Source organism: Oenanthe melanoleuca, chromosome 26, assembly GCF_029582105.1.
Source record: "Oenanthe melanoleuca isolate GR-GAL-2019-014 chromosome 26, OMel1.0, whole genome shotgun sequence".
NCBI classification, from domain to species: domain Eukaryota; kingdom Metazoa; phylum Chordata; class Aves; order Passeriformes; family Muscicapidae; genus Oenanthe; species Oenanthe melanoleuca.
This window is the reverse complement of record NC_079359.1, coordinates 783312-804343: the sequence shown is the minus strand read 5'-3', so window position 1 is coordinate 804343 and position 21032 is coordinate 783312. Positions and strand designations below refer to the sequence as shown.

Genomic DNA, 21032 nt, shown 5'->3' with positions numbered 1-21032 from the left:
GCTTTGCCAAGCCCCGGAGGACTCGGGATGTGTGGCTGGGGTTTAATCCTGTCTGAACCCCGCCGGTTGGAGACCGAGGTGCTTCAAGCACAGGGAGCTGCACGCAGGGACAGCTCCTGCAGGTGGGAAACGCTGTTTTCCCCCCAAACCCTGCGGGAGAGCGCGGGCAGTGCGGGAAAGCCGCGTCCATGCTCGCCCCGCTAATTGCTCTCATTAGGGGAGCAGCGCTGCCCCCGATTCCCAGCCAGCCCAGCTATTCTGAACTCCCCTGCCTGCTCAAAGCGCGCACCGGAGACCTCGGGTGGGCTTATTTATTTTTTTATTTTTTTTTTAATTTCTTGGAAAAGGGGATTTCTCCTCCCAGGTCAGGGGCTCTTTTGTGTCTGCTCGGCTGCGAGACGGGCCCGGAGACAAAGCAGGAAGGGGGAAAGCGGGGGAGAGACGAGCCGGGAGAACCTGGAAGAGCCGGGGGAGCCTGTAAAAGCTGGGAAGAGCCGGGAAAAGCCGGGAAGAGGCGGCATCGCTGGCCGGGGCGGGGGGCAGCGGGGATCCTGCCCTGGGTACCGCATCCTCCGTGCGGGGAACGGGAAATGCCGGGGATGCGCGGCCGGGAGGCGAGAGATGGAGAGGCAGGAGATAATTTATGCAGCAGCTCGGCTCGGGGCTGCGGGCGGCCCGGCCCCAGCCGGGTGGGAGGGAGGGAGGCCTCTCCCCATCGCCCCTTCACCCGCCCCCTCCCGCCCGCAGCCACACACAGCCTCACAATCCCCTTCACAATTAGGAAGGCACCTATTCAGCACCGCTCGGGCTTTTGTTCCTTCTCTTCTCCGCCGGCCGAGCCCTCCCCGGTGTCTCCGCTCGGCTCCGAGCAGCGCCCGGCGCCTCCTGAAGTTGCTTTGCCGGATCCCCCTCCCCAAAGAATCGCTGGAGTCCCGAGGGTGAGGCTGCGGGAGGAGAGAGGAGGGAAAAAAAATTAAAAAAAAAAAAAAAAAAAAAAGGAGGGGAAAAAAAAAAAGTAAGACGGCTTTTTTTTTTTTTTGCTTTTTTTTTTTTTTTTTTTTTTTTCCTTGCTTTCTTTGTCTGGAGCGTTGCCTGCAGGAGTTGCGTGCGTGAGGGCGAGCGGGGGCACCGGGGGAGCGCTGAGCCCGCGGTGGGATCGGTGCTCAGCACCTGCAGCCCCCGCTCCCGGCCGCCTCACCTGGGCAGCGTCCCCGGGGATCCAGCCCGGAGCATCCCAGAAACATCCGTGCTGAAAATGTGGGAATGCACGGATTGGATTCTCTCGGCTGTGCTGTAGCTGGAGGGTGGCTGTGGCTTGCTGTGGCTCTGTTCTTGTGGAGGTCGGAAAAAAATGAAATTGGCTTTGTTTTGGGTGAAAATAATGCTGAACTGAGGTCAAAATTCATCTGTATGCGAATATTTGTGAGGTGTGCGGCTATATTCGTGTTATATTCCAATTATTTGTGTATGTTTATGAGCATTACATGCAACACACGCTAACGTAGTTATGAATTAATTACACGTGAGCTCGTTAACTGTTGGATTCCGGGGTTGGAATGGCTGTTCCTGTGCACAAATTGAAGTTTTTTGTCTCAGGACCGGGCTGTGTGTGTGTGCAAACACTTTGGCATTGTTCGCGGTGGGAATAAACCCCACGGAGCCTCTGCCTGGCGCAGGAGGCGCGTTGGGATTTCCGAAGGGCTCAGAGCGAATCTGGAGCTGCTGGAGCCTGGCTGGATCATCCTGGGAGGATGCGGGAAGGGCTGGAGCCGCATCCCAGCCCGGAGCCGCATCCCAGCCTTTCCTTCCTCCGGCTGCAAACTTGCAGCTCCGAGCTGGGAGAGGGAGAGGGAGAGGGAGAGGGAGAGGGAGAGGGAGAGGGAGAGGGAGAGGGAGAGGGAGAGGGAGAGAGGGAGAGGGAGAGGGAGAGGGAGGCTCTCCGGGTCCTCTCCGATGAGGTAATCCCAAAGAGAGATAAGGGAAGCGGTGCGTGTATCAACCTGAGCGGTGATGTCAGCCAGGGCAAAGCAGATTAAAGGGCTCGGGGAGAGGAATTGCCGCGGTTTTGGCGTCACCTGGTTCCCGCTGTTGGTTCAGGTGTGTTGTGCTACCCCGAACTGAGGGTCCTGCGGGGGTCTGGGCTGCCCGGAGGGGTCCCGGGGGCTCGTGGGGGGGTTTTGGGGATGCTGCGGGGACCCTGTGGGTGGTGTGGTGCTCTCACGTGTGTGGAACTGCCAGAAATGTGGATTTTTCCCTGCTAGAAGCTTCAGTGGCACTGAGGAGAGGGGAGGGCGAGCCCAGCCTTGGGGTCTCTGCCACCAGTGGGGTTGGGAGTGCCCGGAGTGGCTCCAAAAAAATGTCCCCTCCCGGTTTTTGTGTGTCCCCAGCGAGTGGTGGCAGACCCGCAGCAGGAGCTGGGATGGCTCCAGGCTCAGGGACAGGTTTGGGACACCCTCACCCCGCACTTTGGGGTGTCCCCGTGGGGCTGGGACCCCTGTGGGCGTGGGACGGGACAGGGGGCCCTCGGTGCCCTGCCCGGGGGGTGAGCAGTGACGGGAGCAGCTCCAGGGTGGAAAAGGGACTCTGGATCCAGGGGAATTCCTGCTCCTGCCGAGAGGTGCCACGGGACAGGAGACAACAGGGAAATACAGGGAATAATGGGGAAAAACGGAATAATTGGGAATTACAGGGAACATCAGGAAGTAATAGGGAACAACGAGGAATAATGGGAAGCATCAGGGAATAACAGGGAACATCAGGGAATAATGTGGAACATCAGGGAATAATGGGGAATAAAAGGGAATTACAGAGAAAAATAGGGAATAATTGGAATTACAGAGAATGACAGGGAACTATGAGGAACATCAGGGAATAACAGGGAACAACAGGGAATGAAGGGGAACAACAGGGAGAAACAGGGAAAAGCAGGGAATAAGGGGCTGGCAGCAGCCAGAGCACAAATATCCCCTCGGGCTGACCCCCAGGATGTCCCCAGCACTGGAAGTGTCCAAGGGCTCAGGGATGGCCCTGATCCCCCCCCAAGGGCTGCTCCATGTGCTGCCCTGATTCCAGTCCCGCATTGCCTGCACACATCCCCTGCCTGCTGTGCCAGTGCTGGTCCAAGGGCTGGGGTCAGCCCGAGCTTCCCTGTGCTCAGCATGACCCTGGAACCCCAAACCCAGAGCAAATTTGGCCCCTCAGCCCCCAGACAGGGAGTCCCAAACCCTGGGAGAGCAGGAGAAGCTGTGAGGGGATTAACCACCCTCTGCCCCTTGAGCTGTCCAAGAAAAGTTCTGGAGCCTCATTTTTCCATGGGAGATGTTCCTATAAAGCAAAAAAAGTCCGAGATTCATGATTTGGAGATCGAGGTGAAGGCTGGGGAGTGACATTGTTACAGTGATAAATATTCCCTAAATCCACAATAACTTCCTGCTGTGGCTGTGTCCTGATGGGTGATGGGGGAGAAGGATTGATCTCTTGTCTTCCCAAATTTTTGCCCAAGGTGACATCCCTGGAGTTACTGGGATCACCTGAGATGGGCTTGGGCCCAGGGAAGGCTCTTCCCAGGGGAGCTGAAGTTTTTACCCTGCCTTCAGCTTTTACCCCTGACAAAGCATCCCCATAGCCACAAGGGGCTCTTCCCTCACCTCTCCCATCCAGTTCCTCCCTCTCTCTGTTCCCTCTGCCCTGGGCACTCCTGACCAGCCCCTCAGCCCCTCAGCCCCTCAGCCCCTCTCCTTCCAGTCCCAGGTGGAGTTCCTGGAGTTCCCAGGGCAGCAGGGACCTCCTCACCAGGGTCCAGCTCCTGCACTGGCTTGGCTTGGCTGCAGCTCCACATCCCTGCCAGGGCCAGAGCCCTGATCCCTGCTGGAGCCAGAGCCCTGACCCCTGATCCCTGATCCCTGCTGGAGCCAGAGCCCTGACCCCTGATCCCTGACCCCTGACCCCTGCTGGAGCCAGAGCCCTGACCCCTGACCCTGACCCCTGATGGAGCCAGAGCCCTGACCCCTGCCAAAGCCAGACCATCGAGCCTGATCCTGATCCAGACCACTGACCCCCTATTCCTGATGGAACCAGACTGTGGATCCCAAATCCCTTCTGGAGCCAGACCACTGATCCCCCCATCCCTGCCTGATCCAGACCACTGAGCCTGATCTAGATCCAAATCCAGACCATCAATCCCCTGTCCCTGCCCGATCCAAACCATCCCTCACCAGCCCTGCCCAATCCAGACCATCAATCCCCAAATCCCTGAGTGATCCAAACCACTGAGCCTAATATAGATCCAGACCATCCATCCCCAAATCCTTGAGTGATCCAGACCACCAATCCTCCATCCCTGAGTGATCCAGACCACCAATCCTCCTTCCCTTCCTGATCCAGACCACTGAGCCTGATCTAGATCCAGACCATCCCTCCCCAGCCCTGAGTGATCCAAACCACTGAGCCTAATATAGATCCAGACCATCCATCCCCAAATCCTTGAGTGATCCAGACCACCAATCCTCCATCCCTGAGTGATCCAGACCACTGAGCCTGATCTAGATCCAGACCACCAATCCTCCATCCCTGAGTGATCCAGACCTTCCCTCCCCATCCCTGAGTGATCCAGACCATCAATCCTCCATCCCTGAGTGATCCAGACCATCCCTCCCCATCCCTGAGTGATCCAGACCATCAATCCTCCATCTCTGAGTGATCCAGACCATCCCTCCCCATCCCTGAGTGATCCAGACCATCAATCCTCCATCCCTGAGTGATCCAGACCATCCCTCCCCATCCCTGAGTGATCCAGACCTTCCCTCCCCAGCCCTGTGGCTGCTCTGGCAAACAGAGACAAATTCCCCCTCGGCTGCTGCAGCGTCTCCTGCCTCGCAGCCCAGACTTAATTACAGCTGTGGCGGCGGGAGCTGAGCTGTCTGTGAGCAGGAATGTGCTAAAAGGCCCGGGAGGATCTTGTTAGGGAGGGCTTTACCTGGATTCCCGAGCTGCTGCTGCCCTCTCCTAATGGGCTCCATGGAAAAATTGCTGGCGAGTGAGCAGGAGCAGATCTGGGTCATTATTTCATCCCTTCCCTCTCTGCCTCTCCCATCCTTAAACTGGAAATCAAACCCAGAGGAACTGGTGCTCTGCAAAGGGCAGTGGGGCTGAGCAGAGGGATTTGGGGATTGGGCTGTGACCTGGGATGCACAGGTGAAGGTTTTGGGAATCTCCAAGAGTTAATTCCCTGCTCAGGATGGATTTGAGGTGTCAAACAGAAATTAGTTTATCCTGAATTTTTCCAGCAAGCTGAGAAGCTAAATAATTTAGGGCTGGAGGATATTTTTTCTTGGTACAAACGAAAACCTTTTCACCTAAAATAAGGCATGTGGGGAAGAGGAGAGGAGAGCTGGAAGTGGCTGCTCCGGATGGAAAAGTGAGAAGGAGAGGTTGCAGCTCCTCCAGGCTGTTTCTGTGCCTGAAGCTGAATGGGACAAAGGAACTGGAGATGCAAAATATCCCTCCTGGCTCCAACTTATCCTGGGGGAACATTTCTGCAGCCTCAGGCACCGTGGAAAACCACTCCCGTGGGAGCCTGGTGTGGGACAGCACTGTCCCCTCAGCACCTCTCCAGCCCCACTTTTCATGCACAAAATCCTGATGTAGGGAAAGCCTGGAATTCCCACTGGAAAAGGAAAACATCTCCTGGGCTGCCAGGGAGCAACCCCTGCTCTCCTGGAGAGGGGTGAGCAGGAGCACCCCAAAGGGAATGAGGCAAAGTGCAAAAGTAGCCAGGAATGAAAGATTTCCCTCCTCCAAACAAAGCAGAGCTGGATCCTGTGCTCTGGAAGGAGCCCGGGGTTGTGTGTGCACCTGGAAAATCAGGAGAGGTTTGGCCCTTCCCAAAATGGATTTTTTGTGGGGAAGGGAGCTGGGCTCAACCTGCAATGCTGCCGTGGTTGAAATCAGGGATTTATGGAGCACATTTCCCTGGAATGTCTCCACAAAGGTGCTGGAGATGCTCTGGTCTCACCCCCGGCTCCGCAGGGAACCGACGGGGCTCTGCTCTGCTGAGATTTGCAGGATCTGGGGGGGTTCCTCAGCTTCCCCCTCTTTATTCCTGAAAGATTTATTGGGAATTCTGCAAAGATTTGGGTTCTGTTCAAGCAGCTCTTGGTAGAAAATCGGGTGGTGATGAGAAAACGGATTAAAATCCATAAATAACCCCGGAATCACCCCGGGCATGGGATGTACAAGGGACAGACAACCAGTGCACCTTCAGCTGCACCACAAAGGTTCCAGAGCCTCCCTTTTTCCATGGGAAATGTTCCCATGAAGCCAAAAAGTCCGGGCATAATGACATGGGGAGCGAGGGAAAGGCTGGGCAGTGACATTGTTGCAATGACAAATATTCTCTAAATCCCCGGTTCGTGATCCCGGGCGCCTCAGAAATGTGATTAGGAGATCTAATCTGCCTGGGTTGGAGCCGCTTGTCAAGGCAGCTTGGAAATGGATCCCTGCCCAACTTCTGGCTTGAGCAGCTCCCCAAAATCTGAGGGTTCTTGTTTAAAAATCCACCAGGAATTGGGATCTGATGGGGGCACGGGAAGGGGGAGCTGCAGCTGAAACCCCAAAACTGAGGCTGATTCCACCTGCTTGGGATGCAGCTGGTGTGGATGTGTGTGGAAAACGAGGTGTGCCAGGTTCTGCTCTGAGCGTCCATCTGTCCATCCATCCCGGTTCTCGGGGAGTGTATTTGTGCCCATCTCTCATTAGGAGCACCCCAGATGAGCTCTGCAGGTGCTCTGGGCTCTCCCCACGCCTGGGACACGGGCAGGGAGCTGGAAAAGCGGGACTAAGCCTCGGGAGCGGCGCCGGGAGCCCCCGGCTCTGCGGAGGATCCAATTTCGGGTGCCCTCCTTTGGGGCGCTGCCGTGTGGGCACCCCAGGGGCCCCCCTGCTCCAGGGGCGATTCCCACTCGAGCCTCTCTGGCTGCCGCGGGAGCACCCAGGGATTTCTGCCGAACCGGAGGGGCCGGAGGGAAATGAGATTTCCGAAGGCGCTTTTGGGAAACTCGGATGTTTTCTGTGCAGGTTGTCAGAGCATCCCAAATATCCCCGGGGGCTGAAAAAAAACCCAGGATGAGCCCCCAGTGCCGCTGGATCCCCAGGGATTGAGGCAGGGCCCTGCTGAAGGCAGCAGAGCACTTTTTAAAGCATCCATCCGAGCGCTGAGAGTCTCCGTGGTGCGTTTGATGCCTCTAGCCAGGATTTCCAGGAGCATCCCGCCGGGAATGTGCTTCCAGGCTTTGTGCTGTTCAAGCGTCGGCATTTTTGGGGCAGCCTGGCTGGGTTGAGGGCTCTGGAGGTTTTGTGAGAGTCCCCGAGCTCCCCCCGCGCCGTCCCCACCTCCCAACCTGCCCAAACCTCCCCCAAAGCAGCGCCTGGGACGAGGAGCACGGGGGAGGCTTTGAGCGTATCCAAGATACAGCGGATTTGGGCACCCAGTCAAATGTTCTCATTGTCTGACCCTTGTCCAGACGCCAGTAAAACCCTTTGGGAAATTCCCCCTCCACCCAGCGCACCGGCTTTAATTACAGGAGAGGAATGCGAGGCTGCGCTCGGCTGGGCACCGCGCGGTTCCCCCGAAAGTTCGGGCTCTCGCAGGGAGGAAGAGTTTGGGGAGCAGAGGAAGGGCAGGAGCGGGTGAGCGCTGGGTGCCCCATGCCGGAGGGACGTTCCCCGGGTTTGTCCCCCCTCCGTGGCGCGCTGGCAGCGGTGCCCGAGCAGCAGGACATGAGTAATCCCCATCCCACCGGGGGAGGCACATCAAAGGCACCGGGGGAGATACAAGAGGTTTCTGCTTCACAGACCAGAGCGGCTGCAGTTCAATAGCGCCTTTGTTACCGGGGATGGAGAAATACCTGACCCCGCTCCCTCCCTCCCTCCTTCCCTCCCTCCCCCCTTCCCTCTCTCCCAGCCCCTCGCAGCACAACTATCTCAGCCAGCGCAGCTCGGGGGCGGCAGCAACAGCAAAGTTGGGGGGTCCAAAAGATCACCCCCCTAAGGCTGGGAGCAGCGGGGTGACCCCCGAGCAGCTCCGGGGTTTGGGGAGGACAGGACGGCGATGGCGATGCCACCGCGGCGCTGCCATGGCAGCCCCGTCCCGCTGGCACCGGGCCCTTCCCGCGGAGAGCGAGCCGCGCTGCCAAAGGTGAGCTCAGCGCGCTCGGCCGGCGGCTCCGGGCGCTCCTGGGGTCCCCGCGGCGCGGACAGGGCACGGTGGCACTGGGATGGACACGTGTCCCCGCGCTGGGGACAGCAGCCTGTGCCCTGCCAGGTGCCACGGGGTTACATCCCGGAGAGCCACCGAGGACAAACGGAGGGTTTGTCCCTCTCCGCGATGGGATTGGGGCTGATCCATGGGAATTAGGGGTGGGTGATGCTGGACATGCAGGGCAGGGACCCATGTGGGGGTCCTGGTGTGTCCCCCACACCTGGGGGGTTTCCCAAAAGATCTTCCCGCCAAAATTCCATCCTTTTGGGACCAAGGGATGCTCCAGAACATGCCAAACAGGTTTTGGGATACCAGGAGGGGCCGTGGCTGTGTCACAGGTGGGGCACACAGTGACCCTTTCCCCTCATCATTCCCGGGAGATAAAAAAGGGAAAGCCTTGGGAAAACACCAGCTCAGAGCTGCCCTGCGCTCCAGGAGTTCTCTTGGCAGGTCCAAGTCGCGTCCTTTGCTACTGCAAAGCGCAGCAGGATCCCTCAGAGAACCTGCAATTCCCAGGGATTCCGGTGAGGAAGGACTGTCCCACCCTGACCTCACCAGCTCCTGGCAATCAACAGCCGCTGATGAGCTGGAGCAGAGGCCGGAGCTTTGCCAGGGACAACCTGGGCGCTGCTGGTGGCACCCAAGGGGCTGCCCAGGCACGCAGAGGTTTCTCCTGAAGAACCAGGGCTGGGCTGGAGCTGCTGCCACCCTCAAACGCAGCACCCTGTCCCGAGCGCCTCTTCTGCTGCGTCCAGGGACGGAAACGCCCCCGAAAAGGGCCGTGGGGGAGGCGAGGGGAGGCGGGCTGGCAGCCAGACCTTTCTTTGGGCCTTTGTCTGAGCCCACAAAGGCGGCTCTGTTGGGTGAACCTGGCCGAGCATCCTCCGCCCCTGCAGCCAGGTGAGCTCTGGGGGCAGCGGGGCTCCTGCTCCTGGACAAGTCACCCAATTTTAGGTGGCCCTAAAATTGACATTTTCAAAGCAGCTGCGGGGCAGGGTGAGGCTGCACCCCCGAGGTGAGTGTTTGTCCCTAAAAATGGGATTTATCCCGCGGCTCCAGCAGCTCCTCCTCGGAGGGATCCTGCAGGTGGAAATTTGTGCAGCTCCATTTGCAGGCAGAGCGTTTTAGCTGCGGGTTTGTCGGGTTTATTGGGATTCTGGAAAGGATGCCAGCTGCTGACAGGGCTGAGGTGGGGCCGCGGCCAGGACACCGGGAGAAGGGAAATCAACCATTCCACGGCTGCTCCCTGGGCACGCTGCAATTAATCCCGGCCGCGGCAGCGCGGCTTCCACACTGTGCCTGCAATTCCAGCTCCTCCAGGGCACGGGGCAGCTCCCGGCCGAGAGAGGGAACATTCCAGGCTGAGATCGCAACTCCTGACCATGGATAACCCAGGAGAGGCCACCCCGTGGTGCTGAGAGGGCTTGGGGTGGGAACCCGTCCTGGTTTGGGGTAGGATTTGGGATAGGAACCATCCTGGTTTTGGGATGAGAACTCACCCTGGTTTTGGGATGGAAACCTACCCTTGTTTTGGGGTAGGAGCGCACTCTGGTTTTGGGGTGGGAACCCACCTCGGTTTTGGGGTAGGATTTGGGGTAAGAACCATCCTGGTTTTGGGATGAGAACCCACCCTGGTTTGGGGTAGGATTTGGGGTAAGAACCATCCTGGTTTTGGGATGAGAACCCACCCTGGTTTTGGGGTAGGATTTGGGGTAAGAACCCATAGAGGTTTTGGGATGAGAACCCACCCTGGTTTGGGGTAGGATTTGGGTAAGAACCCATCCAGGTTTTGGGGTGTGAACCTGCCCTGGTTTTGGGGTAGGAACTCACCCACGTTTTGGGGTTGTGCTCCAGCTGCTCACAGGGAGGGAGCTTAGCCCAAAGAGTCATTCTTTCCCCCATTCTCCTTTCCCCTCCCCTTTTCCCCAAGACTGCTGCCTTATCCTGGCTCAGCCCTCTGCTGTGGTTTATGGCTTTTTATTCCTATGTGATTGCTTTCCCTAACTCATGTAGGGCGAAAAGCCATGGGCTACACAGAGGAGGGACTGCACCCTCCAGGCACCTGCACACCAACTCCCCGAGCCCCTCTGGAGCTGCCCGTGTTCCTTTGGGTCAAAGCAGGAGTGAAAGGGGGCACTGAAGCCTGGCAGGGCCTTCCCGCGGGGGTGGGGAGACAAAAGGAGCTCGGGGGTGGCGGGGCCGTCCCCATTCAGCCCCAAACCCTGGAGCCGCTTTTCTTCGGCGTTTTGGAGCTTTTCCCACACGGTTCAAAGCGACCCCACCTGCATCCCCCGGAACAAAAGCGCCGGGAAGAGGCCAAGGGCACTCCCAAGGGCACTCCCAAAGGGCATTGCCAGGGGTGGCAGCAGCCCCGAGCAGGGGGTTCAGGGGGTTCGGGGGGTTCGGGGGAATTTGGGCACCTCCAGCCCCATCTCCCAGCCCAGAGCTGGGCCCAGCAGGTCGGTGCCAGGCAGGGACTGTCCCCAAAGATCCCCAGAGGGGGTCGTGGCCTGGCTGGTCACGAGGGTGGGGAGGGGAGGTGGTGGCCAGGAGCGGGAGAGGAGGATGGGTTTAATCACAGGGCAGGGCTTGGCCAGTCCGGACTTTTTAAATGTGTGAAGTCTGATGGGGTGGGAGAGGAGGGGTGTGCTGCAGATCCCATCCCACAGACCCCATTCCCACAAACCCCATTCCCACAGACCATATTCCTGCAGATCCAACCCCACAGACCCCATTCCTGCAGATCCCACTGCCATGGACTCCATCCCACAGATCCCATTCCCACAAACCCCATTCCCACAGACCCTATTCCTGCAGATTCCACCCCACAGACCCCATTCCCATAGATCCTATTCCTGCAGATCCCATCCCACAGACCCCATTCCCACAAACCCCATTCCCAAAGACCCTATTCCTGCAGATCCCACCCCACAGACCCCATTCCCACTGATCCCACCCCACAGACCCCATTCCTATAGATCCTATTCCTGCAGATCCAACCCCACAGACCCCATTCCCACAGACCCCACCCCATCCCTGCAGCCCCCCCCCACCTCCACGACCACCCCAAGAACCCCGTGGGGTTCTACCCCCCCTCCCCAGGCAGGAAACGAGCAATTTCTGTCTCCTTTAGTTCTTCTTTTCTCACTTCCTGAGCTTTGACTCATTTGGGTGTCAGGCTTTCAAGTTTATTTCACCAGCCTGGAATGCATCTTTAAAAATAATAGTCCTGGGAGAGGAAAAAAAAAAGAGGAAAAAAAGCTGAGGTTCAGCTGTAATCCCATGACTCAAGGAGGTGTGGAAGGAAGAAAATCATGAAATCCCATGAGTTCCAACAATGAAAGCAGGAGAGCTGGCACATAAATCATCAAAAACCAAACACCATCCGTCAAAATGAAAGGAATTAAGCCAATCTCGCTGGGCTGTTTTAATTATTTTTTAATGAGGATTTGCTCATTCAGAAAATTCACCCGTGACAATGCCTGCCCCGAGCCATTGACGCCGGCCAGGGGGACACGCTTGGCTCGGCCCCTCCGCCCCGCCCGGGGCTGCTCCAAACCGGGAGTGGGAGCTGGGCTGGGGGTGCCGAGGCGGGGGGAGAGGGGCCAAGCCCCAAAATCACACCAGCTCGGGCCGTTTGCCACCCAAAGTGTGGTGGAGGGGAAGCAAAATCCCCTCTGGACGGTCCCGCTGTCACCACGAGCATCCTGGAAGGGACCTGGAGGCTCATCCAGTCCCTTCCCCTATCCCAGACTGACCCAAGCCCTTGACCTTGGACATTTCCAGGGATGGGGCAGCCCCAAACACCGGCCCCTTGTCGTGGCAGGAATTTTGGGGATGGCTCTCACTGCTTCCATGTGATGGATTTTTCCTTTAGGGAGGAAGGAATGAGGCAGGGAAGGAGAGGAGGGAGGACCTGGGAGGGGAGGAAGCGCACTGGGCACACTGGTGGGGGTGACTGGTGGTCAGCAGCCAGGCCTGGAGACCTTGTGCCAAACCTCCTGGGGCTGTTTGCCAGAACCATTTCCCCCAGGGCTTCTAGAGAGAGGTTTAGAGAGATTTGACTTGAGGTTTTCAGTCAGGGCCTTGCAGGAACCCCATCCCACAGACCCAATTCCTACAAATTCCATCCCACAGATCCCATCCCACAGACCCCATCCCACAGACCCCATCCCACAGACCCCATTCCTTCAGATCCCATCCCACAGAGCCCACCCCACAGACCCCATCCCACAGATCCCATCACCACAGACCCCATCCCACAGACCCCATCACCACAGACCCCATCCCACAGACCCCATTCCTTCAGACCCCATTCCTTCAGACCCCATCCCACAGAGCCCACCCCACAGACCCCATCCCACAGATCCCATCCCACAGACCCCATCCCACAGATCACATCCCACAGACCCCATTCCTCAGACCCCATCCACACAGACCCCATTCCTTCAGACCCCATTCCACAGACCCCATTCCTTCAGATCCAATCCCACAGACCCCATCCCACAGATCACATCCCACAGACCCCATTCCTTCAGACCCCATCCCTGCAGATCCCATTCCTTCAGACCCCATCCCTGCAGATCCCATTCCTTCAGACCCCATCCCACAGATCCAATCCCACAGACCCCATTCCACAGATCCCATTCCACAGACCCCATTCCACAGATCCCATTCCACAGACCCCAGTCCACAGACCCCGTCCCACAGACCCCGTCCCACAGACCCCATTCCTTCAGATCCCATCCCACAGATCCCATCCCACAGACCCCGTTCCCACAGACCCCATTCCTTCAGATCCCATCCACAGACCCCATCCCACAGACCCCATTCCTTCAGACCCCATTCCTTCAGACCCCATCCCACAGAGCCCACCCCACAGACCCCATCCCACAGATCCCATCCCACAGACCCCATTCCACAGATCACATCCCACAGACCCCATTCCTTCAGACCCCATTCCTTCAGATCCCATCCCACAGACCCCATTCCTTCAGACCCCATTCCCACATCCCAATACTGGGAGAGACTCGGGCTTGTCCTGCCAGGAGTGGGAATTATCCCAACAGCATCCCCGGGGCATCCAGCAGCCCAAATTTTGGCTCAGGAATGTGCAGTCTCGGGGCATCAGCTCCCAAATTCCACCCAAATTTTTAAATTTCCAGGCACAGGGGCATCAGCTCCCAAATTCCACCCAAATTTTTAAATTTCCAGGCACAGGGGCATCAGCTCCCAAATTCAGCCCAGATTTTGGAATGTGCAGGCACAGGGGCATCAGCTCCCAAATTCAGCCCAAATTTTGGAATGTGCAGGCACAGGGGCATCAGCTCCCAAATTCAGCCCAAATTTTGGAATGTGCAGGCACGGAGCATCAGCTCCCAAATTCCACGCGGGACTGGGATGGGGAGTGCAGGGAAGCAGCAGCACCTCCCTGCTGGGACACCCAGCCCTGCTGCTCTGTGCCAGGGGATAATTAGGGGAAGAGTGCCAATTATGAATATTTTAATTACAGCAGGATGATAATGAACCGAAAAGGGGAGTTTTTAAACCAAAGCTGGGGGACACCCGGCCCCTGTGGGAGGGTCGGTGCTCACATGGGATCTTCCAGGGGGGACGATGCTCAGCAGGAGCCTGGGGGGGTTTAGAGCTCGGAGAAGAACCAGGGAATTAAAATCCACGTTAAATCCCAAATCCTCGCCTGGGTTTGATCCATGCCTGGATGTGAGATTTTATTTTGCCTCAGAGGGTTCAGATCCTCGAGTGCTCACCCCACCCCAAACCCAAACCCGAGCTTTTGGGAGAACTGGGAGAAGGTTTGCGCTGACAATCCACCGGCGGGACAAATAAAAAAAAGAGAGAAAAAAGACACAAATCCAGGAATTATTTATCCAGCTCTGCCCTGGGTGAGGAATTACGGCTTCCTCCTCCTCCTCCCGACTGCCTGGGAATGGATTATTTAGGAACTGGTGAGGCCACCGGTGCTGAGTCAGCCCCGAGCTAATGAACACCCCGGCTGCCCATTTGAAATTTATTGCACCTATTAATTACAACCATTAGCTGCAGCCAGTGAAATTTTTATAATGAGGACCCTGGCGACTTTGCCTTCCTAGCAGCAAATTAACTGTGTGGGGGGAAGAATCAATGGGATCAGCAGACTTTACAGAAGCGATGTTTTAATTAGCGATTCTCTGCAAACATGCCAGGCAACATCTTCTCCCGTCATTATCTCCCCTTAAAGGGATGGCTCTGCCTTTCAGGCCGGTTTTATCCCCTCCTCTGTCTCCTCTGTTCTTGGGTTTTTAATGCTCGGCTGCTCATTAGAGAAGCAGCTTTGAAGTGGGGGTTTGGCTCAGGACTGGTTGTAAGCAGCGAAATGTCCGAGGGTTTTTTTTTGTTTTTTTTTTTTTTTGTTTTTTTTGGGGGGGTGGGGGAATAAAAAAGCCAGGCTAGGAAATAATGAGTTTGAAAACTTGGCTGGAAAATTGCTAAATTGGATAGATTTTGGGGCTGGGAGGAGGAGGAGTGTGGGAAAGGGGTTGTGAGGGAGGGGATGTCCCAGCAGAGAGTTCTGGGATGCAGGAGCTGAATTTTGGATGCTCAAAAATCGAAGGAAGAAAAACCTCAGGCAAAACTCTGTGCATGGAGCATCCCCACCACCCAGAAAGGTCCAGAATTCAGGAGTGGATCCTGCGAGGCCCAGCTGTGACCCTTCCACGGGTGTTTTGCTCCGTGGATTTTAAAAACCAGGCTGATGATCCCAAAATCATCAATCCCTCCTAAAAATCTTGGCTGTGGCCGTATGGATGGAGCAGTTATCATGAAAGGCAAATGAAATAATTTTTTTTTTCTTCCATTTCATCACAACAATTCAATTCCATTCGGCTCCCTGCAAAAAACACCGATTTCCATTGCAAATGAATTCCTTTCCCGAGGAAAAAGCCCGGCACGCTGGGGGCAAAGGCAGCTCTGAAATCCGGGGGTTCAAATGCAAAACTTGTTGTTTTTTTTCCCAACCCCTTAGCCAAAAAGTGAATTCGAGGGTGTCCTCCACGAATAGAAAAGCTGAGGGAGAGGGGGGAAAATCAGCTGGAATGAAATATCCCGGTGCAGGAGCATCCCAAGCTCGGGGCTGGCGGCCACTGCTGTCGCCTAAAATTGTCACCTGGTCACCCCCGCCCTTCCCTCCCGTGCCAGGAGCTTCCCGGATGTCCGGCAAATCCCAGGGGAAAATGGGAATTGCTGGGTGAGCGAACAGACTCGCTCCAGCTGCTCCAGACATTTTCCCGGGCTCGGGGAAAGCGCGGTTATTAAAGTGAGCGTGCTGATGGCAGCCAGCTCCCAATTCATCACCGTGACAGTGACAAACACGGCCCGGGGTTATGCGCCTGACTGAAGAGAATTCTCCAGCTTTACATTTTTAATGCTCCGCGCATTTTCTCGCCTGCAGCCGAGTTTTATCCCGAGGATCTTCTCCCCTGAATGGAAAGGGCAGCGCGGGGCTGGGGAGCCTGCCCAGCCCTTGCAAATCAGCCAGGGCTTCTGTCAGCTCTGCCCAAGCCGCTTCATTTAATTTTTTTTAATTATTCCTTGCTCTTCCAGGATCCCTTTTTTCCACCTTTTCAAGGGGAACAGGAGCGTCAGCCTCAGCTGGGCTGCCTCCATTCTCCGGGGCTCATTCATCATTGTCCCCTGCCTGAATGGGAGGCAGAGGGTCAGCCTGAAAAGCCGGAGCGCTACAAGCCCCTCTAAATATCTCAATAGGTCCCTAAAGGGGTCCCAGCCAGACCCCCCAGGCTTTCAGGGTGGTTTTGTGTCTGCAAAAGCGCGGGGAGGGGGACGCGGGGTGGCACAGGGCACCCCTGGGGACCTGCCTGGGAGGTCTGGGGGCTTTTTTTTCCTCGCTATTATGGACAGCGTTATTTAATTTGATTATTAAACACCCCTGGGCCAAACGCGAGTGCTGGAGCAGCCCCCACACTTTTCCCTGTGCCCACCTCCCTTCGCTTCCCTGCTCCAGCTGGAGCCGCGCATTCCCTGGGGGCCGCAGGGCTGGGAGGTGAGCGGCCCCCCCATTATCCCCCCGGTCCCCCCCATTCCCCCCGTTCCCCCCGGCACCATCGGGGGCTGGGAGCACAAAAAGCGGCCGCACAAAGCGGGGACCCGCGGGGTGCGGGGCGCGCATTCAGCGCCGGCCGCTCATTAGAGGCGCTGCCCCGCTCTTGAACAGCGAGCTCCAGAGGGGCCCGATTGAATTTGGGAGCCCCCAGCCAGGTACCCAGATGGCGGCGGATTGAAGGCGATGTTTGGGGCTTTGTGCTGCAGCTGGGCCCTCGGAAAGGGGGAGAAGGGGAGGGCGGGGATGCGGCATCGCCCCCCGGCGCTGTCACCGCTGCCACCGATGCGGCTCCACCTGCTCTGGCGGCTCCATTTCCTCCCAGCTGGGAATCAGGGCTGATCCAAACTCCTCCAGGGCTGTGGGATGGGGAATGGGGGGATCCCCCCAGCCTGAGGGGGTGACAGCGCCCCAAACCCCGATGGGATCCCATCCTGAGTCCAGACCGCCCCTGAGCACCAGCGCTGCCCCGCCTGGGGCAAAATCATCTGAAACTGCCCGGAGGGTTATGCCGGGGAGCTTCCAGCCCTGGAAGTGCCCAGGGCCGGGCTGGAGCATCCTGGGACACCTGGGAAGGTGTCCCTGCCCATGGCAGGGGTGGCACTGGATGGGCTTTAAGGTCCCTTCCGACCCAAACCAGTCTGGGGTTCTGGGATTTGTTGAAAAACATCCAATTTCAAAAGCTTTCCCTTCAGACAGCATTTCTGCGAGGATTTGTTATTTATTTAAAACCCCCAGCCTTGCATTTGCATAATTAAATTTTGCAGCTGCTGGGCCGTGGCGTGGGCTGGGTTTGGGGCACGATTTTAGAGGGAATTCGGTCCCAGCTGAACTTTTTTTGTGCAGGAACCGCCCGCGCCGCCCCTGGGCCGGGGCAACCCGGGGCTCCTCAGCTCCACTGGGACCTGCAATTCCCTGTTCCCGCTGCTCCCGGTGCGCCAGAGAGGGGCCGGGGGCGAGCTGGGATCTCCAGGGCTTTGGAGGGGTGGAGAATTTGGGAGAGAAGGGAAGGGAAAAGGGAAAGAAAGAAGGAGAAATAAGGAAAAAGAAGGAGGGGAAAGGAAAGGAAAGGAAAGGAAAGGAAAGGAAAGGAAAGGAAAGGAAAGGAAAGGAAAGGAAAGGAAAGGAAAGGAAAGGAAAGGAAAGGAAAGGAAAGGAAAGGAAAGGAAAGGAAAGGAAAGGAAAGGAAAGGAAAGGAAAGGAAAGGAAAGGAAAGGAAAGGAAAGGAAAGGAAAGGAAAGGAAAGGAAAGGAAAAAGAGGGATGGATGGATGACCGATGGATGGATGGGATGTGGATGGATGACCGATGGATGGATGGGATGTGTCTTGGTCCAAGGTGATGTCCCGGTTTTGGGATTTCGGGGCTCTGCTCCCTCCTGACTCCTCTCCTGTCCCCTCCAGGTCTCCCGGAGTCTCTCCCGAGCCTCTCCTGCTCCGGGTGATGCCCCAGTTCACCTTCGCCTGTTTCTGTGGCCTCCATGGCTTCTGCAAGATGAAGAGGAAGAAGGAAGAGGCGGGCGGGGGGCAGGAGACGGCGGTGTGAGGAGCAGCCCGGTCCTGACCCGTCCTGTCCCCTCGGTACGGGGAGCGCGGGGGGGCTGCGGGTGCCTCCCTCTCACCTCTCCGAGGGGCAGCTCCGGCGCTGCCACCTCTGCTGGGGTGTCTGGGGGAGGTTTTGGGGCGCTCAGGGGCTGATCCGAAGTGCCTGGGAGGAGAGGGGGAGCTGAGCGATCAGGGGCTGGGGGAGCACGGGGAGAGCTCTTCACTGCCCAGTGATCCCATTTGAGTCTCCATTTGTTCTGCAGATTCTCCCTCCATCCCGCAGATTCTCCATTTATCCTGCAGATTTTCTATTTATCCTGCAGATTCTCTCATTGCACAGATTTTCCATTTATCCCAAAGATTCTCTATTTATCCTGTAAATTCTCCATTTATTTCGCAGATTCTTTCACCCCACAGATTCTCACTTTCGCCCCACAGATTCTCTCCATTTATCCCGCAAATTCTCTCATTGCAGATTCTCCATGTATCTCACAATTTCTCCATTTATCCCACAGATTCTCCATTTATCCCACCGATTCTTTCACCCCACGGATTCTCACTTTCACCCCACAGATTCTCTCTATCCCACAGATTTCTCCATTTATTCTGCAGATTCTCTCATCATTTCCTCTCCCCTCTCTCCCCAGGAATGTCGAAGCCCGAGGATGTCACCCAGGTGCCGCAGTGACCCTGCCCGGATCCGCGGGGACCGACAATTCCCTCCTGGCCCAGCCGAGCCGCCCCTGCTCCAGCGATTCCCAGCAGAGAGACCCGAAAAGTTCCAAAAACGGGACCAGAGCTTGTCCCTGTCTCCTTCCCTCTCCCTCGGACCATCCCTGGCATTTCCAGAAATCGGGATTTGCTCGTGGTTCAGGAATTCCTCCTGCCCTCCCGCCTTTGGATCTTCCACTTCTGTTCTCCAGAACCACCTGAGGGATGCTGGAGCAGATAAATCCCGCCGATGTCAGTGGCAGTGAGGTGTCTCTAATCCTTTTCCAAGGATTTTCCCTCCTCTGGAGCGGGAGCCGAGCGGTGAAGGTGAAGCTGAAGCGGCAGAACCGCGTCCTGGCCGCTCCCGGCTTTCCTTTGGGAAGGGATGCAGGAATGTGTGAGATCCTTCCCATCACGGATCCACCCGGAATTCCTCAAATCCCTGGAATCGCAGAGTTCATGGAAAGAGCCTCCACCTCTTCGGGAAAGCAGAGCTGTGCTCCCCAAAGCTGGATTTGTTCCCACCAGCAATAATCCTTTTTTAATCCCATCACACCAAGGAAAGGATCCAGCTTCCCTCGGAGCTGCACCTGGGGCTGCCCTGGGTAAAAAAAAAAAAAAAAAAAAAAGCCAAAAAACCCAATTTTAAAAACCCTTTAAAAATATTTTTCTCCCCAGAAATCACCTGCTCAAAGCTGTCCCTTCTCCTTTCCACAGGGAGAATTTCCTTCCAGTCTTCCTATAGGCCAAAATAATTTGTGGCTGCCCCAAAACTCAGCTTTTTTTCTGAATGTTATCCCAAGGCCAAAGCTCCAGGTGGGCACAGGGAAGCTCCTGATACTTTGGGAAAATGCTGACTTTGTTCTGTTCCTATTTTTGCACATCAGCAGAGCCTCCACAATTCCACCTTTGCATCCTCAGCTCTGCACTTGGCGAGGATCAGCTCTGGACCAAAAAAAAAAAAAAAAAAAAAAAAAAAAAAAAAAAAAAAAAAAAAAAAAAAATCCAAGGAAGTTGGTGGAACTCCAAGGGCATTTCCTGAATGTAATTTTATTTTTGCACAAGGATCTGTGGTGGCCACACAAGGGATGAATTTAAAGATTTAAACAACTTGGGATTAATCCTTGCTCTGGAAATGGTCACGACTGTAAAGATGACAGTGGAATTCCAGCCTGGTTTTATTCCAGGATAAATCCAGAAGGACAGTCTGGCACTGAGATGTGTAGAAAAATATTAATTATAGAGAAACGAGCTCGGACTGACTCACATCCCTCAGATTTCTCCTGTTCCTCCAGGTTTTTCCTATGCAAAAACACACAAAAAACCAGCAATGACAAAGCCAGGTCAGCAGCAGGTCCTGACTCAACAAAGCCTCGCTTAAACCGAAGGCTTTGCTTCGGGATTTTGCTCCACCCCGTCAATTTTCCTGATTCCAGCCTGGATCGATCCCTGGCAAAGAGGGAAAGGCACAGAACCCTCCTTGCAGCCTCTCCTGACATGCATCAAAGCATTAATTCTCTTTTTATTGTCCTTTTTTATTCCCTGCTGCCCGGATTTCTTCGGGAAAGGAGTCCCGAGATGTTCCTTGGGAGTCTCCCGGCCCCAGGAGCCATAGGAATCCCTACTGTACAAATGGGGATTTTTTTTTTTTTTTTTTCTTTTTGTGGGGTGGGGGGAGGGAAATTGATGCCAGAGTGATGGATCAACAGGCATCTGTAAATAAGCACAGGCAGCTTCCACGCACAGAGCAGAGCGCTTCCTACAGGAATTCCTATGCCAGAGGAATCAATAAATTAATTAATACATATATTAATAAATGATAAAATAAATAAATGAAATATTTATGATAATTTTTGGAGTGTGTGTTTTGTGGTCGTTCGGAACTGAGGGGTTTTGCTCCCTCTTTTTTTCTTGAAAACATCCCAAAATGCACTTTTCAAAAGAGCCCTGGAACTCAAATCCCCGGAGTTTGGGATGGGAGGGGTGTGGGGAAGGGCACAGGGGTTGTTAAAGCACAAACCGACCCCACAGCAATTCCTGGGATGTCAGAAAAACTCCCAGCCAAAGGCTTGGGAGGTCAGATGGGAAAAAACCCCAACACATTAATTTGAGTAATTATTGGGCTCTGTCCTAACGAGCATCACTGGCTGGGATTTATCGTTTTCCTGGAGGATTTTCTTCCGAGATCCATCGTCTTCTGGGGTGTTCCCCCTTCCCAGAAGGATTTGGGGAATTTCCCAGCTCTCCCTGCCCTCCTTGGGGAGGGATCAGGAACATCGGGAGAGATCCAGGAATAGCACGGAGGGATCCAGGAACACTGGGGAGAGATTCAGGAGAATCAAGGAGGGATCCAGGAGAATCAAGGAGGGATCCAGGAACATTGGGGAGGGATCCAGGAACACTGGGGA

At 55.9% G+C, this 21032-nt stretch overlaps 1 protein-coding gene across 2 annotated transcripts; it reads left to right on the top strand.

Annotated features, from left to right (window-relative positions):
• Nucleotides 1-354: 354 nt before the first annotated feature.
• Nucleotides 355-20931, top strand: BLACAT1 (BLACAT1 overlapping LEMD1 locus). 2 transcript variants are annotated; one of them, XM_056511654.1, is made up of 3 exons: nucleotides 355-938; nucleotides 17773-17949; nucleotides 18561-20931. In XM_056511654.1, exons 1-2 carry the CDS (start codon nucleotides 622-624, stop codon nucleotides 17912-17914), a joined length of 459 nt encoding a protein of 152 aa, XP_056367629.1. In that variant the 5' UTR covers nucleotides 355-621; the 3' UTR covers nucleotides 17915-17949; nucleotides 18561-20931. The 2 variants fall into 2 exon arrangements, with proteins under 2 accessions (XP_056367629.1, XP_056367630.1); XM_056511655.1 differs by lacking the exon at nucleotides 355-938 and adding an exon at nucleotides 8013-8194.
• The last annotated feature ends 101 nt before the right edge of the window (nucleotides 20932-21032 follow it).

Coding starts and splice junctions, on each gene's coding strand:
- BLACAT1 (XM_056511654.1), top strand. CDS start 622: ATGGAGAGGCAGGAGATAATTTATGCAGCAGCTCGGCTCGGGGCTGCG. Junction 939..17,772: donor GAATCGCTGGAGTCCCGAGG/GTGAGGCTGCGG, acceptor TGTCCCCTCCAG/GTCTCCCGGAGTCTCTCCCG.